An 18,526-nucleotide genomic window follows, 5' to 3' on the forward strand; every position below is an offset into this window, starting at 1 on the left:
ATGGGAACCCGAACCTTCTTCCACTACAGAGAGGAGGAACAAAAGGAAGAGAGACAACAGAGCTTGCAAATGACCTCTTCAACTAAAAAGAAAAAGTTCAAAACCAGGTAAGCCACAGAGTCAGGGACGGCCCAGATCAGTCAGGTCCAGAGAGGACCTTCTAAAACATTACACTTGGTACTGGACATTCATAGATTTGCTGAATTTTTAATTTATGAAATTATTCAACTTTGTCTGGATTCTTTTATGTGCATCTGCCTCTGGAAGTGAGGAAGAAGAGACTTTCACCCTGTCAGAATTATCCATAGCAGCTGCCCTTGCCTTGACCTCTGAAACATCACAGTAAGTCAGAAATCATTATAACTCAAATACAAACATGGTATACACTATCACCCTTGCATATAAATGTTACAGGTTCCAGCTCATTTTGTTGGAGGCAAAAAGACCAGGTTCAAGCAAGAGGTTCTTCCTTTGAAAAGAAAAACACCAGTTCTCAACTAAAATACAGAAAACTATATTATATTGTCTTGCTACCTCTGATGATGAGCAACATCTCCCTGCTCATGAGCAAGGGCTTGGAAGAAAACAAGTTTCATAGAAATAAATGGAAAATACAGAGCCAGATTAATAAACTAATGGTAACAGATGGAACTCCCTCTCTTCCCTAGAAAATCTTGGCAATGACCCTGCTGACCATCCTCCTGTGATGGCTGAACAACTTAGGTAGTCAGCACCACCCCTCCTCCCTTCAATCCTTCTGCCAGTTCCCTGTCCAGGATTAAAAGTGTGCGTTTAGTGGATCTCCTTCTTGTGCCATGGTAGTAGAATCTTTCATGGTAGCTCTGCTTGGTGTCCAGGATGCATGATTACCTCTCATCGTACTCCCTGCTGTGTGCAAGTTGATGTTTCTTTCCTTAATACTTTTTTATATTTAACCAAATGTACGTGCTATGAAACAAAAAACAAATAAACAAGCAAAAGCATTATCCTAACTTTTGTTGTCTTTTTAACATTCTCTGTTGCAGGGATTACAAGCTAAAAAGAGAAGCTGACATCCTAGAGCTAGAGCAGAGGGGACAAAAGAGAGTTCGGTTTGGGAATGATATGGAAAAGTTGGAAAAGGAAGTTATTAGGAACTGCAGACTGCTGCGTGTGAGAGCTGACCGAAAGGCCCTTCGGAGGAAGGTCAGATGTAGAAAGAAATCAGACGTTTCTATGTATAGCAGAAATACCCACAGGATTATAACTACTAACACTAACTAGCATTCTGGAGAGGATACTAAACCTAATTAGGTTTTAGGACAATCTCTAAAACCATGAGAAATAAAGACAAGACCTTCTACTGCTGCCACTAAAGCGTGATCACACACATGTCCCTCTTGTAAATGGATTTGTGTAGTTAGAATATAATCCCTTTCCATTGCCTTTATTTATTCTATCCTTGTTCTAGGCTGTAAAAAAGGCACAAATGGAGAAGGAATACATTGAGCTGTGTTCAGGGAGACCACCTATGTTCTGGATCCCACTCAGAGTACATGCAGTCTGGGAGAGGATGGAAGTGAAGCTGGCATGTACAGTCCTGGCTTCCCCACCACCACAAGTTACTTGGTATGTCAGTTGACGGTGTTGACTGATGCTGCCCGTGTGGCTAACAAAGCATGTGCACATTTCAGGAAGCAACTAGAGGAGAAACATCTGTGTCCTGTTAGAAAGAAGGATGGGAGACCTTAAGAATTCACAGAAAACACTTTCAATTCTAGATCACTTCTTCAGTTCCACTGTTAGATGCAGTAAAGAAGCTAAGTATTCGGTGGGCCCTGTAGACAGTGGACTGTCGTAAGAGGCTCCTTTTGGAATAGGACTGGCATTTATGGTGACGATTTGGTACAGAAAGATTGATTTCCCTGCTTCCCTTGGTGCTACATTCCATTCAATTGCAAACCAGAATCTCCTGCCAGCGCTAAATCTCTGCACACATATGCACCATCGAGGCTTGACTACCAATCAGGAGTCCATAAAAGTTTTGGCATTAAATTGCCGTAGTGCCTACAATTTGTAAAATACAAAGCACCTCTTCTATTTACTCAGCTTTGCTCATTTACAAATACACAAGAGAAAGTGCTATATACTGGGCCTGACCACAGCCATGGAGGGACAGAAATACATTAAAGATCACTTCAAAGGCAATTTGCAAAGTGTACTTTGACCAGTTTGTTAAAGTGACTGACCCCTCCTCCCATAGAAGGTCTGAAGTATGTAAACATTTGGATTAATAATGACTTTGTAGGCAGCTAACTCCTCTACTGTCAGAGCTCCTGATGTCCTGTGTCCTCTCAGAACAACCCCTTTGAATTATTCGAAGCACAAAGAGAGTATGAACCTCCCACAGTTCACCAGTGGACATAAAGAAGCAAGAGACATCTGCTCGAACTCCCTCACGCAAGCTGCAAAGCAGGGAGCATAAACTGCGGAGGAAGCAACAAGCCAATGCTAAGCGGTCATAGGCAGTCTCCAAGCAGCACAGGACTGCACTGGGGAAGAAGCACAAGCAGCACTATGGGATGGGATCAAGGTTATCTGCAAGGCTATTCTAGCTTGATGTGGGATAAGAGCTGAAAAAGAGGGAACTGTTGTCTACTCCTCTGTTCTGCTGTGCCCCTGTTGTGCTTGACACTGTTAACTTTAAATTAAGGTGTTAATTTTACCAGTTTCTTCATCCCTCTTAAGCAGTATGTCACCTTTGTGTTCAACTAGGTATAAAAATGGAGTCCGTATTGATCCTCGCCTAGCTCCAGCGGGGAAATACCGGATAAAAAACAAGTTTGGTATGCACACCCTGCACATCAGTAGGTAATGTATGTGCTCTTGTCTCTGAGCTAGTTGGTTTTTTACTGGAATAAGGCCTGCTTTCCTGAAAAGCTCAGTTTGTGTATGTTAAACAAAAAAGATAATTCTTCTGGAGTCTGATCTTTTTTAACTTCAGTGTGCTGCGTTTGAGCTAAATCTTTGCTATTAGGAAGCAATCTCAACAGTAGTTCATGAGGTTTAAACAATACTGTGTTTATTTAAACCTAAATAATTGGAGTTAAGTACAAAATCTGATAGCCTTATTAATCTTTGCTCCTTTTTTAGGCATGGCAAAAGTTTTGTCATTCATGGCAATGTCATACGCACTAAGAGCACTTTATGAGCAGACCTACCAGATCCATCCCAGTTGGGATGGATCGATGTAATCAGAATGATATTAGGACTAAAACCCTGTGTCATATACATGTAATAAGTACAAATGCCTATTTGCAGTGAAATCAAGTGTTCCACAGAGCTTTTGCTTGCTCATTAATTGAAATGTTTCGCTTTTGTATATCAAGAAAGAAAGTGACCCCTAATTATAAGAAATCCTTTCACTCAGAAGGAAAAATAGCTTCCTCATTAAAAGGAAGTATCTGCTTCTAACTTCTGGGATTAAAGGGGATCCCATTTGAATTTATCCTGCCCTAAGTTAACTCTGAAATATGAACAAAGACTAAAACCTAAAAAAGAAGGAAAATATTTTTTCCAGATGCTCCATGGAGGATTCTGCTGAATATAGTGTTGAAGTTAAGAACCAATACGGTGAGGCTTACTCATTTGCTACAGTGCTTGTCAGGAGTAAGTATAAAACGTTCCTTCTGTATTATATTTTCAAATTCTTTAGATTTTTCAACCTATTTTCAATGCTGTAAATTATATCATAAGAACATACAAGAACTTTGGAAAACAGAGAAAGAAGCCCCCTGTAAATAAGAAGAGAGAATTTCTCTCTTATTTATTACTGAGGGGAAAGCACAACTGCATAAAATAATATCCAGCTACCACCAACTAATATTTAATGACTTCTCTTTCTCATTCACTTCTGGACTCAAGCAAAATTTTTCAGATTCCTTATGGACACAGCTGTCCTTCCACTCTGCTGAAGTTGTACTAAATTTAGATTTCTTCTGGACTGATATGAAACAGCCATACAGTTCAATACACAATGGGTTGAGAAAGAGTCTGGTGCATTTCTAACAATAAGCAATAAATTGATTAACAAGTAATGTGACTTCCAAGGGAATCTCTCAGTGCAATATTACGTAGAACACCATCTTTCTCTTTCATCAGTAACCACCGAGAGCAGATACCTGATTTTCTTCTCTGGATCTGTACTGATCTTGAAATAACTGGCAGGAATTCTGTATATACGCATTCTGCCCAAGTCAAAATCAGACATATAGGGAAGGAAGTAAACTACCAGTACTTAAAAAGGGAAATTATATCAAGCTTTAAGAAATATTGAATTCAGTCTCATGGGATCATAGTTTGTTTATTGACATTTCCAATACCTACATACATACGTGTGTGTGTACACACACACACACACACACACACACATTTATTCCTATATATAAAGCCTGTCATCAACAGCCAGAGCAGAATAGACCTACAGAACTGCAGACAACTAAATGCTGTCAGTAGGACTGACAAGAGTCCAGGGAGTAATTCAAATGTAAGAGTTGCAAATTTTGAATAAGAAGTGATTAAGTTTGCTTTGGAAACCATACTGGTAACCAAACCAGCTTGAATTGTTTTTTTCAGATGGGAGGGTTTTGTTCTGTTATAGACAATATATTTGTTGTTAGTCCTTTAATAAGTTCTTAGCTCTGTCATGGGTTATGTTATTATCAACCTTACTCTTTGAATGCCATATTTTGATCACATCTGAATGCCCTTCACACCCACATGCACACACCCCCACACCCATGCAAACACCCACGCACACACACACCCAGAACGGGACTCAAGAATCTTAATAAATGTCTATTGCTTATGTTATCTTTCAAATCCTTTAACCAAAAAATGTCCTTGTTTAAAGGACATTGTCAAACGTCCTTGTCAAAATTCAGCATGTCTACAAATATGTAGTATACACTTACCAGTTCTAAAGGCACACTAATAGACCAGAAAATTAGCACTTGCAAACCTTCCCAGATCCCTAAGTTCCCCTTACCATAACCCCAAAAAAGTCACCAGGTGTACAGTGCTTCTCTGAACAGTAAGAGCTGGGCCTTTGCCATACAGCAGAAGTAGCTATCTGAAAAAATCCATGACAATAGTTGCACAGTCCTTCTCCCCATTTCCCTGTCAGTCTCTTTAGGATCAGCGCTGGTATGATGATATAATCATCGTCTGAAATGCTGTGGTCTATCACAGAAAACCTTGGATGGGACCACTCTCTTGACCTCTAAGTGCCTGATGAAACTGTACTTCATCAGGCCTGACCACCATTTCAGACAGCTTGCTAATGATCTTCCTTGTGATTGCTGGTGAGAGGCCCACACTTTCCTTCTCCCTTGACCCTGTCTAATGCCATCCCAGTAACATGACTCTTCCTTTTGCTATTTGCATTTAACATTCTGAAAATAGAGACTATACCAAAGCCTTAATCCTGCCTCCACTGGAAACATTCCTCATCCCCCAGGCAAGCTGATGGCATCTCTTCTCAGGCCTGACACTGTCTGGAATGCCCTTGATGCCAGGGGAGGGTCTCAGGCTTGGCGATCCCCTACAGCAGAAGCTCATTCTTCCTAAAGACATCATTGTGGGGCTCACAGGATCTGGGATGAAGCTGTGGTTTCCCTCTTGTGCTTTCCATGACTTACCTCTTCAGCCATTAACACTCATTCCTCCTATTTTCCTTATGCATTCTGCTATTGTCAGACTTCATTCATTGAAAAAAAAAATAGGTATTATTTTATATGCATTTCTTTGGGCTTATAAAGATAAGAAAGGAAAGTATTTCAATCTCATCCTGTTTAAATGCAACTGTTCTTAGATTCCAGCTCCAAATTACTTCATTTTGTGCTGTGATCCTAGCAGTTCTCACAGGCTAGAAAAGGTTAAGTGAGTCAGCATTCACATGTGATGCCACCAGAGAATCCATGGCTGTTGTAATAAATTATTTGGTAGGAGACACTTTTCCCTCAGATTCAGGAATGACCTCAGTATCTCAGAGCAGTTGGCAGTTCTGGATGTCCTTTGTTTTGGCTAAATCTTGAAGTCCCAGTCACTAGTAGCCTTCAAGAATCCCGTACCATCTTCTGTAAGGGGAGGCTGTTTACATCCAGGGGTTTGGCCATATTCCGCTTTCAGTAATGTTTATGACATTGACACTTTTTGATTTCCTTTTCTGTGCTGTATATGGCATTGAGTAGCTACCCTGCTCTTATTCAGTACAACAATAGCCTCTTCTAGTGTAGCTTGTAATGATGTAAGCCAAACTGAAAAAAATTGTTAGTTGTGAAAAACTGAGTGCACATCAGTACTTAAAGCAATACAGATATATCACTATAGTCATATCAGTAATTTCCTGTGTAGATAAACCCTTGATGTTTGTGAAGACAATCAGCTGTTAAATGGATTAATATTTTACCATACAATGAGGCTTTAAAGGTTCACATTAAGTGTTCGTTTGAGGGAACAAAATACTTTGCCGAGCACCACTGTATGTTTTGGGGGGCTGATAAACACTGTTACAAGATTTGTTAAATGTATTTTCTTCTTATCTTATAGAACATTATGGAAAGGAGTCAGGATTTGATTCAGAAATATACAGAAGTGAGTAAATGAGTGTTATTATTTCTTTGATTTCTATAGCCTGAAGCAATCTGATTTTTTTTGTCTGAGCTATAGCTTTTCCTGTTAGCCTGACTTCATACAAAAAGTGCAAGGCCCAGGTACCACTCTAAATAAAGAACAATAATAATATAATAATATAATAACAATAGGAAGAAGCTCGGGGAAGTCTCTTTATCATGCTGTATTTTGCTCTCATTTCACAGGGTCTCTCATTGCCAGAGAGCCAGATTTTGCCTTTTCACTGAAATCCTTATTCTCAAGGGAGAAGGAGCCTTTCACCCTTTCCTGTTATTTCTCTTCCGATCTACTTGAACACCAACGAGACATTAGTTGGTTCAGAGATGGTTTGTATGCAACAGCTAAGTTTATACACATACATGAATATACCGTTTGATCTCATAACTGTGACCTAATGCTTACAGAAGAGAAGTGGAATTCAGATTCTTGAGCTGCTCTCAGCTCTTCTTGAGCTACAAATGTTATTATTTAATTTGTATTCTTTCCTCTTTTGTAAAAGAATGATAGCAGTAAAAAGTTTTGGAGGTAGTGACTTATTTAAGTTTGTAAGAATTGTTTAAGAGTCTTAGTTCCACACATTGAAAGCTCGAAGTCTCTGTTGTTCTGACACTGAAAGGCCAATGGGGCTCTAGTGAAAAAACCTTCTGGATATCCTCAACTCTTCTGCTGCAAGTCAAGGATGTTTGATCTTAGCCAAAGTGGTAATATTTCTGTGCTATTAAGTTTGGAGAAGCAGAAGTGACACAGTAAGTCTGTTCTTGCCATTTCAATCCTTCTGTCAGAATCAGCTGTGAAAATAGCAGGACCCATTGAATTTTCGTGATTTACAGAGAATTTGGCTAGTTTGTCTCTCTGAGCTATCCCAGAATTGATTAAATAGATACAAAACACGCAGTATGTGCCATTCTGCTTTCCAATTTGGAGGGCCACTCAGGCAAAAGATCTTGCATTCCGAGTGGTACTGCATCCTCTGGTAGAGATGGTAAAATACATGGCAGACGTCAGAGCATCCAGTTACCTGGTGGGAAGAGCTCCCCTGAAGCTGAGTACCTTCTACTCACTAATCTGTCTCAAGCCGTATTTTGCTACTCTTTTCTGTTTGGATTGCAAGCTCTTCAGGGACCATATTTTTTGCTCTGTATTTGTGCACAAATAGAACACAGTGGCACAGCAGCAAACTAGCATTAGAGTACATGACTACAACTCAGAGGCAGAGTAATAATATCAGGAGTGTCTTACAGATCTTGGTCTGCCACTCCTGACCCTATCAGTTGAGATGGAGTTCCTCTACCCCTTTTCATACTTCACAGGTGAGTTGCTGCAGAATTCTGAATACCGGAAATTAAAGTATCAAGACCAAGAGGCTTCTCTGACAGTGTCATGTGCTTACAAAGAAGATGAGGGATTCTACACTATCCATGTTCCCACACTGGATGGATACAAAGAACAGACTACTTACGTGTTTGTTAGAGGTATAAACAGAATTCTATCCGACTTAGAACAAAACCTCCTTTCCTGATCCCTTAACATAAAGGAGTTCACAACCTCATTCACAAGAAAACGTCTCCCAGTTTTGTGCATGGGCAAGATTAACAGAATGTCCAAATCCTAATTTCAGCTGTGACTCAGGTACTAGAAAATGTGACTTGTACTACTGGGATGTAGGCCCTTACATACTTAAAATCAAGTTACTGTCTGAGTGAAAGGTTCAGTACAGAGAAGAAAAAATCTTAACCACTGTGGCTTGGTATTTATATAGATGCTGCAGCAGAAACAGCTGGTGCACCTGGATCCCCACTCAATGTGAAATGCCATGATATAAATAAAGATTGCTTGATTCTTTCTTGGGTAGCACCCAGTGATAATGGAGGAAGTCCAGTCCTGGGATATTATGTTGAAAGGTCTGTATAGTAATCATCTTAGAGCACAAAGTCTCATAACTATGTTGCAGAAAAACCAGGAAGGAACAGCATGGGCTGTATTTCATTTCAGATGTGATGCTGGTTCAGAGGATTGGGTGCCATGTAACAACAAGCCTGTGAAAACCTGCAGATTCCCTGTTTTGGGCCTTGTTGAAGGACAGACATACCAGTTCCGAGTAAAGGCTGTCAATAAAGAGGGTATCAGCCTTCCTTCTAAAAGCAGTGATCCAGTTACAACATACGACCCCAGCAAGAACAAAAGAGTGACAAGTATGTACTAGAAACAGGAAAATAACCCCCTTAAGTACACTATAAAGCTGGAGGTATAACTAACCACAGTTTGTCTAGATTCTCCTTATTCTCACAAATATCATTGCAACATATTGCCATACTGTACTTTTGCTGAACCCATCTAGTCCTATTCTGAAAGGGAGATCAAAATACCACAGCTATGACATTTCATTATATGTGTAATGAAACGGACATAATTATGTGTGTAGGAAATGACACAGTTCTGGCTTCTCTCTTTTTTTACATGCCTCAAGCATCTTCTCTTAGGGCATAACATTGTCCTGTTTTACGTTACAGCTATTCCATACAATGACGGCAAGACAATAGAAATTTTCAAGGATGACTTGGAAGGTAATTTCAGATTTATATTGAACCCTTCTTTCAGAAAGAAATTATTATTCTAGAACTATGAGATCAGTGACAGCATGATTCCAGAAAAAATACATTCAGGAAAATACAGCCGTACACCTCAAGAAAATAGAGACATTCCAAGATATAATGGAGCCAGCCAATGCTGGTAGAGTGATACTGCTAGACTAAGCCTGGTATAGAATGGTATTTATGTAAAAGCAGAGGAAGGAAAAGATATGACATTTTCAGAAGTGTTACAACCTCATTTTCAAATGTGAGCTAGGCAGTTAGTACCCTTAGTCTCATTACATCAATGGAGTTCAGATTTTTAAGTTGCTTTTAAAAACAAAAAATGCCTTATTTTGGTGAAACATGGTTGTAAAGGTGCACAAGGCTTCGCATTCATCCTAAACAGCACACAGCCTCTTGTAATAACCTTAGTTTGCCTGTATGTCCCCAAAGGGTTTACGGCTCCTCCTTTATACTGTTACAGTAGGAAAATAAAGTTTTAAAATAACTTATTTTTTGCTACATTATAACTAAAGAAATATCATATTCTGACTTCCCATAGGACATATTAAAATCCCCTTGCCACCCACCAATGTTCATGCAAGTGAGGTCAGAGAAGATTATGTGGCCTTGGCTTGGGACGAGCCAGATCCAAGAGGTAGAGAACCACTGAATTATTACGTGGAAAAGGTAAGGAAATAATACCAAATAGAAGGGCAATAGTTGCTGTTCCTGAAACAGAACTTTTATTTCTCAGATGACCTGCAGCACAGGTCAGTATTTACTAAATGTAATTAATTGCTGGTGGCTGTTTAGTGTAGCCTGTGGAAATGAGTTGTCACCGTTCCTAAGGGACAGGTTTCCTCCTTTCCTAAAAAGGCCAATATAATCATGTTTTTCCCTGATAGCTTTGGCACAAAGCAGAAGAAAAGAGGTAAAGAAGCTGAACCACCCTTCTCCCTTGAAAATGTGTTCAGTCCCTTTACTTGGAGTGAGACGCCTTGAGAGGCCACTTTGTGGGGAAATTTCTACCGCTTCTCCAGCACTACTCACTCTGTGTGGGTGATTGGAGAAGTACAGCCTCAAAAATGGCCTGCTGAGCCTTCCTCCAGCTCCGCAGTTTACTAGAGCTAAAATCCTGACTCTGACACCAACTTAAGTAAGCAGTGATTAACAAAGAATAAACAAACGAGTCTTACACTACAGACTGGTAGCAGAGTTCTGACAGGAAGATTTTTCCTGCCTTATGGGCCAGTAAGTGTGGAAGAGCTGGGAAACACTGCACAGTGGTTCACTTTCCTGTTCACCTCTAATCCTTTTGTTGGTTAATTAGTATCTTCTACCAGCCTCCTTTCATACATACTCATTTCCCACCTGTTGTACCATTTCTGTTGCAAAGGCAGCCTCTGTTGCCACGAGAGAAAAGTCTGAGTATACCAATAACAAAAACATCCTTTAAGTCTTTTCTTTTTTAAAAGCTACTTTCCCTATAATAACTTTGTTATTGCTCAGGAGGGTTTTAAGCTTTCATGAGTTGTAAATCATCACCTTTTTCTTTGCAGTCAATTGTAGGCAGCAACTCCTGGCAAATGGTTAATCTGGATATGCCAGTTAATTCCCCAAGATTTGCACTCTTTGATCTTGTTAAAGGAAAATCATACTGTTTCCGCGTGCGATCTGTTAACAAGTATGGAATCAGTGAGCCATCCCTGCCTAGTGAGCCCATAACTGCTGGAGCAAAATTGGGTAATAATTTAATTAATATGCACTACACTAATGATATGGAAAAGGAGACACACTATCAAATGAACGCATGGGCTTTTCCTCCCTTTTCTTTAAACTTTATGGTATATTCTTACACAGCAGTTGCTTTGATATCAGGAAATCTCTTAAAGCCTTAAATCCTTGCTTAATTACTTTGCAGTTGGTCAGTGCGCAGTGTAAATCTATCCAAGCAATGACGGGGGAGTTACGTTTAATGAAATAAGAAAAGGTTGAAGCTTGTGTTTACTACAAATGCGTTTCCAGCACTGTGTAAGAGAGAGGTTACATAGAACAGTGTTGGAAGGAATGATATACCCATGGCAGCTGAAGGCGCCCATTTCTTGGGGCTTCAGACAAAACAGCAATCTTTTTGTAGAGTTGATTTGTTCTGTTTTCTTCCCATGGCTGAGCTGACTAGAGTAAGAGATACAAAGATTCATGCCCATGTTTTCACTATGCAGAGATGAGGGCTAGTTCCGTAGATTTTTTTCATATTATCCCACACTACAGCTGCCCCAGTGCTCACTTAAAACTATTCCTTCCTCCTCTGATTTAGAGAAGCATAAGCAGATGTAACTCTGCTGAAATCAATGGGCTGTAAGGGAAAGGTGCTTGAGGTATGACAAACCCAAACACTATATGCATAGGCTGTAGATTGGAACAATGTCCATGGTATTTTGATCTAATTTGAAAATGATGCTCTGGAAAAGGTGAATAAATCAAACAACACAACTCAATTATGACAATTAGTTTGAATTTAAAAATGGAAAATATCATATTTTGTCTGTATTTTTTCTTTTTTAGCTACTCTACCGCCTCCATCTCAGGTTTTAGCTTTCAGAGACACCAAGACATCTGTTGCTTTGCAGTGGGATAAGTTAAAAGATGGTCTCGAGCCTCTTGGCTACTACATATATTGTCGGGAGACTGGGACAGAAGAATGGCAGACTGTCAATAATAAGCCAGTGGCATGTAACAAGTGAGTTCAGCTATTATACCCTGCTGGCAGAACACAGCGTGCCAACTTGGATTCCTCTGCTAATGGTTGGAGTCATATTTCAGATAAAAAAAGAACTTCCTTCTCTGCACACTCATAGGCATGCACACATGCAAATACCACGTCCTGCTTTTAGAATGAAATATTGCTCAAATACTCAAATGCCTTGACTCATTGTTACACCCAAAGCCAGACTGATACCTAAGTCTGTATATATCTTCATATACTGTCAATCATCTGCACTAGGTAGATAGGCCTTGTGGCATTAATAGAACAACATCCATTTTTTTGTTTGCTTTCCAGTAGAGTAAATCGGCGTCACTCAAAAATAGGATTTAGAAAACCTCTCTAGCTGTAGGGTCAAATGTCAACTAGAAAAAGTCCATTAAAAATTCCCATTTATTCTACTGGTAGTGCCAACCAGCACTGTGACACCTCTCAGTATCTGATTTACACCTACTGACTGATTTACTGGTGACCATTTTCTGTGATATGACACACTTTAATCTGTAACAGCAAATAATGTAAATAGCATATAAATTCTCATAAGGTATTGCTTATCTGTCCAAAAGACTGTTTGCCTGCACTTCAAACAGTCAAATATAAACACGCTAATTTTTTCTCCTAGATTTACTGTTCCTGGGCTGCAGCCTGGAAAAGAGTATGTTTTTTGCGTGAAATCTGTCAGTGAGGCAGGACTGAGCGAAAGCTCACCGGAAACAGATCCCATCGTTGTAAGGCCAGCTATTGGTAAGTAACACATGATTGCATGCACGCACAAAAAAATCCCTCAAAAACGTATCTATCGTGTAGCTATTATTAGACATAGTGGTAATAAGCAGCAACACAATGCAAACTGATTCTCCTGTACCCTGCAGCTTCTGTCATCAATTATACTTGTCAACAGCGGACACAGTTAATTAGCATTTTGCATTAGCAGTGTGTTAAGTCTTCAGTATTCATTTGGCAGTAGGACAAGGGACCATTTTAAGTGCAGTATCTATTTAAGTTCCTGGTATCTTGAAATCAGCATTGTGAATTTCTCTAGCGTGAACCCCATCAGCAATTACACACAATTACCAAAAAACTACCAACCACACTAGTCAATATCCAACCATTAACATTCTCTCTAATAGACAAACCATAAAGCAAAGTGCAAAAAAAGCCCTCAGACCTGTCCATGATTGTTCTTGTGATACCTGAGTAAGAATCTGGTCAGTTGAGAATACTTTTACACTGCAAAAGTGGTATTAAGGGGCCTTAACACAAACAGAATCATGTCTGTTTGATAGGAACACAGAGATTTCCTCAGTTCAGTTCATCCAATATCAACATCTCTTTTCCTGATTCCTAGATCTCAAACCTATATTGAACAATATCCTATTTTATCTCTCACTTCGCTGTGCAGCTTGCCCATCAGCACCGCATGGGTTTGTTCTTCTACACTGCGGGAAGACTGACATGACCATTTGCTGGAAACCCCCGAAGCGCAAAGGAGGAACAAAGATTTTGGGTTACTTCCTAGATCAGCATGATGCATCTGAACTAGACTGGCACGAAGTCAATATTCAGCCAATTCCTCAACGAGTTTACAAGGTATTACATTTAGATATAATAGTATCCTTCTTTAGGCACACTGGGAATCAACAATAAAAAGTGATGAGCTACTTTGCCCCTTTCAGTTCTTAATCTCTCTCATCTAGAACTCTCTTCATAACATCATAAGACTATATCTTGATGTCTGCAATTGCAAACCTGTTCTACCAAGCAAGATTGTACTAATAACCTGTTTGCGCTTCTGAACTCAAAGGTGAGCAACCTCGAGGAAGGACATCTGTATGAATTCCGGGCACGTGCAATGAATATGGCTGGTGTTGGGAAAGTATCTGAACCTAGTGACTTGTTCAAATGTGAGGAATGGACAATGCCAGAACCAGGTAAGTAAGATGTAAAAACAACAGCCAAAAAATATTGCCCCATATATTAGTTAATCTCCCTACTCTTGTGAATCTGAGGGACTTCTGAAAACTATAGGGAGTTAATGGTGTTATGGTGGGTCCAAGCATACAAACGCAGGCAAATGAGAAGTTCAGAGCCAAGTGTATTATTTCTACATTTCAGACAGAGCATCCGGGTATTTTCAATATCATTGTTTCCAGCCAATGAAGAATCTTGATCTATATCTCAACATCTTTGTATATTACACCAAAGCAAACAACATTAAACCAGCTGATGAATGCTTTTTCTCTAGACCGTCTGCTGTTTAATTACCATAGAAATGATTATTGTGGACCTGCTATTCAGTTGTTATCATAAAATTCAGCCTTCTAATTTGAGACTAAAATGGAGGGCACCTAGTTGCATTTTTTAATGTTAATGTTTGACAGCCTACCCTTTGTTGAACAGGTCCTCCCTACGATGTGAAGTTCACTGAAGTAAGAGATACATCCCTGATGCTACACTGGGAAGCACCATTGTACACAGGAGTGGGTCCAATTACAGGGTATTATGTAGACGTGTGTGAAGAAGGGTCAGAGGAATGGAAGCAAATAAATAAGCAGTCCATAGCCAGCACCCATATGAAGGTTTGTATATGCACCTAGTATCCAGGTGTTGCTTCTCACTTAGATTATGTTAATTTCTGTCATTGTTTCCTGCAGGTTTCAGACCTGGAGACAGGGAAATCACTTATTTTCCGAGTAAGAGCACTGAATAAGGCTGGAATTGGTCCCCCCTCTCTCCCTTCAGATCCAGTGGTGGCAAAAACCAAACCCGGTATGAAACCAAAAGTGATCAGATTGTCCATGCTGAACATCTCCCAGTGAAAAATATCAACTCAGTTGCACAGCTTTTGGCTTGAACTAAGAGTCTGTCCAAAGTACTTTTTTGATCCCCATTATCATAAATGCCACATGATCTGTAAAGTATTTATCCCTACAACAACCTTGCAAGCTAGGGCAGTACTACTTTCCCAAAATACAGACAGAAACCTGAGACACACAATGGATATCTGCAATCTGCAAAATATCAGTAAGGAAAGCTCTGCAGAGCAGAAGATAGAACCTACCTTTCTAGCAAGCGTCCAACCCCCTGGCTGATTTGTCATCCCTACTGATCAGTTAACCCTCCTCCTTTTGCTCTGACAAAAGCTTGTATAACAGAATAGCAGCTGCACAAACAAAAGAGAGGGAGATAGATGTTAAAAGTTGCCTTGCAGCTGATGCATATTAATATATGTACTATTTGTAGCAGAAGATGAGACATAATTACTTTTCATTCTTTCTTAACAAGATGGAATGACATTAATTTAGCTTTGTCATGAGTTCATGTGAGCTGATTTCATTGCAGTTACACCGAGGGTGAATTTGACTCTCTGCTTTAGAAGAAAAATACCTTATCACAATAGCCACAGTAATGGTACAAAACAGAGTATCTAAGACCTATCCTGATGTGAGGAGTCTCTAAATACTATGATGTTTCCAGTAAAAAGCTGCTTTAAGTAAATATTAGTTACACGTTTCATAGCAAGCAAAGGCTTCGGTCAAAGTAAAGATGAGCAACTCAAACTGCCCAAATGAATTTACTCTTAACTGTACACTCTGGCTTTTTTGAAAACATCTGTTTTTCTGCATCTACATTTACTCATCATTACTGTGTTTCTCCATCCATAAAGTAAAAGGTTAAGTCAGATACCCAGAAACTAAGCCCTGCCCTGTTTTGTTAAGGAATGCTTCTTTTCTTTTTCTCATACAGGCACAAATGAAATTGAACTTGGAGTCGACGAGGAGGGTTTCATTTACATGGCTTTTGAAGCTCCTGAAAAGAATGATTCATCTGAATTTATCTGGTCAAAGGATTATGAAGGACCACCAGATTCTGACAGAGTTCGAACTGAAGAGAAAGGCAATAAGTGAGTAGATGATGCACACTGAGAAATTAATCGTGGACTGTAGAATAAAAAACTTACGAAATATTGAGAAAAAACATCAAGCCAAATGTTCCCTCTCCTTTCAATATTCAGCTAAAATACAAATAAACTACTGAATTTTTGCAATTCGCTGTCCCTGATTCTCAGTCTGATGCCCATGAAACAGGGCATTCAGTACAATCTTCGGGTCACAGAAGAGAAGCTTCAGCTATCATATGGCTAATATTTCGGCCCTGCTCTGCAATGTCACATATAAATGGCTATGAGTGCTATATTTGATGTTCCAAAAGTATCGAGTGTATCGCATGCTCTTACAAAAAGCATCATTTACGACAAAAACATGATTTATCCATATTTTTCTTCCTAAGATCTAAGCTTATACTGACAGACCCATCAGAAAAGGATCTGGGTATATATTCAGTGGAGGTCACAGATGTAGATGATGATATCTCTGCCAGCTGTACTTTAACACAAGAAGGTAAAAACTAATAACAAGAACAAAAGCCTGATGTGCTATAATTGTATAATATTAAATGTTTAGAGGAAGCTCCTCCTAGAGGAATAGAAAGTGACTGACATCACTTAATGATAGTGATATCCTTAGAAAGATGTTTCCTATTCCTTGAAGGCCCAAGGGCAGTTCCTTTTAGAGCTCTCTAAGAAAAGACTCCATGGTCTTGAAAGGTAATTTTTCCTTTAGATTTCACAATTAAGACACAATACAATATTACAGTGATTTAAAAATTTTTAAGGTGTTTCCTGAATTCTTACTATCAACATTTTATTGAGACATAATGAAGAATTATCTTAATGACCTGTTCTAGTCCCTCCTGCTATGGAATGTTTTGTACTTATTATCAACTTCTTGACATAAATAAAGATCCATTGACACACTAAATCAAATTGATACAACGAGTTTGTTTTGGCCTCGTTATAATAATCTAAATCAATTGCCATTCTTTGCATTTCAGATCTGGACAAGTTACTGAAACGTAGCCATGAAATCAGGAATCCATGTAAGTTGAATCAGTAAGAAGCAACTACATTTGTGACTACTATACAAACACTCTGAAAGGTGAACCCTGGCATAACCCTGGTTGATTGCAGCTGTGTGATTTGCATATGAATTCCCCTGGGGCCCCCCTTCTTGTTTTCCAGTGATCAAGCTAATATCTGGATGGAACATCGATGTTCTTGAGAAAGGAGAAGTGCGGCTGTGGCTGGAGGTTGAAAAGCTGTCACCAAACGCAGAGCTGCATTTGATCTTCAATGGGAACGAGCTCAAAAGTACTCCAGTACGTACTTTTTAAATATTGGCATTTATGTGACTTACTTTCCCCTTGCTTAACAGGGATAGAGACAAAATAGGTACATCCCACGTATTCTAAATTCTCATCAGACATTTTGATGGCTGTTTTTGGAAGACTCAAGGGCTTGATTTCCCACTAGGCATAAACAGGAAGCCAAACATAATTGTCGGATTCTCAAGTTATCCAGTCCTAGTATGGCTGCAGCACAAAAGCTATTAGTTAAAGACAGCATAATATCCGTAACTGCTCTGGCCAGCAGAAACTCCCGTGGTAACACTTAAAGAAAGCCCACTCTTTACCCTGCTTTGCTGTTAGCACTGACAAGCTGCCTCTGGCAATCTTGCCCAGCAGAGACTCCCCTTTTGTAGAAGGACTTTCCAATAACAAGCCTCAGCCACGTGTAATTCACCTAATACTACAAATGCTCCTGTGCAGGACAAAGAGCTTTGTCCTGGATGAATAAACTGGTGTCATTTAAGCAGATGCTAAAGAAATACCATCTCTGACAATGAGACAGAACATTTTTCTTCTGCCATGCAAAGCAAAGCTGCACGGTTTCCACCCTATCTCTTTGAATTGAATATGGATAAATATTATGACTTCTAAGAGCAGATGGAAGTGATTCATTTCTCAGTTTGAGTCAGTGGAAATAAGATTGCATCATGGGTTACAGTGTACTCCTATCTTCTAATATGTATAGAAAAATGTTCTAGCCTCTTCCTTATCTTCCCATATCAAGTTAATATTATATCATTTTCAAAGTATTTACAATGATAGGACTGGAGTAGAGAACAGTTCAGAATGAAATGAAGCGCAATATAATTCATTCACCTGCCCTTTAAAAGCAGTATAGCAATGCCAAGGTCACAAGGAGAACAGATAGAAGGGATAGGACTAATCCAAATAATTTCAAAGCTTTTATTACCATGTTTGAGGTTTTTTTTTAAGGAATGTGTAGCAAATATATTGTAGCCTTTACTTATTGTAAGAACTGTCTTTTCTACACTGGAGGACTGAGGTGGTAACGCATGATTACAAAACATTTGTCAAGCTCTTTGTAATGATACTATTTGCTTAGAGCAAACAAACCAGTAAAGCATAATGATGGTATTTACGTTTAAGCGTTTGGCAGGTTTTGGGGCGTATGTATAAAAGGTTCAGTAGTGCTTGCATGATGTCAGAGGGTGGCAATATTACTCATCATTGCCCAAATATGTGATTATATACCACAGATATGTAATTATGTGCAACACGTTCATTATTCTAAAACTCATACAGATCC

General features: G+C 39.3%; 1 protein-coding gene across 1 annotated transcript in view; it reads left to right on the forward strand.

The window, feature by feature from the left end:
• Nucleotides 1-18,526, forward strand: part of MYOM3 (myomesin 3) — a 29,105-nt gene continuing 10,579 nt past the window's right edge. The window contains exons 1-24 of the mRNA XM_009668250.2: nt 1-107; nt 268-342; nt 1,026-1,185; nt 1,451-1,608; nt 2,755-2,850; nt 3,560-3,648; nt 6,589-6,633; nt 6,858-6,998; nt 7,983-8,144; nt 8,432-8,573; nt 8,665-8,864; nt 9,183-9,236; nt 9,808-9,935; nt 10,808-10,991; nt 11,814-11,988; nt 12,635-12,756; nt 13,415-13,602; nt 13,817-13,943; nt 14,413-14,591; nt 14,667-14,781; nt 15,760-15,916; nt 16,303-16,412; nt 16,906-16,950; nt 17,093-17,229. Of these exons, the coding sequence (XP_009666545.2) occupies nt 1-107; nt 268-342; nt 1,026-1,185; nt 1,451-1,608; nt 2,755-2,850; nt 3,560-3,648; nt 6,589-6,633; nt 6,858-6,998; nt 7,983-8,144; nt 8,432-8,573; nt 8,665-8,864; nt 9,183-9,236; nt 9,808-9,935; nt 10,808-10,991; nt 11,814-11,988; nt 12,635-12,756; nt 13,415-13,602; nt 13,817-13,943; nt 14,413-14,591; nt 14,667-14,781; nt 15,760-15,916; nt 16,303-16,412; nt 16,906-16,950; nt 17,093-17,229 (3,096 nt within the window). The remainder of the gene's footprint in view (nt 108-267; nt 343-1,025; nt 1,186-1,450; nt 1,609-2,754; nt 2,851-3,559; nt 3,649-6,588; nt 6,634-6,857; nt 6,999-7,982; nt 8,145-8,431; nt 8,574-8,664; nt 8,865-9,182; nt 9,237-9,807; nt 9,936-10,807; nt 10,992-11,813; nt 11,989-12,634; nt 12,757-13,414; nt 13,603-13,816; nt 13,944-14,412; nt 14,592-14,666; nt 14,782-15,759; nt 15,917-16,302; nt 16,413-16,905; nt 16,951-17,092; nt 17,230-18,526) is intronic.

This window comes from Struthio camelus, chromosome 23 (assembly GCF_040807025.1).
Source record: "Struthio camelus isolate bStrCam1 chromosome 23, bStrCam1.hap1, whole genome shotgun sequence".
NCBI classification, from domain to species: Eukaryota; Metazoa; Chordata; class Aves; order Struthioniformes; family Struthionidae; genus Struthio; species Struthio camelus.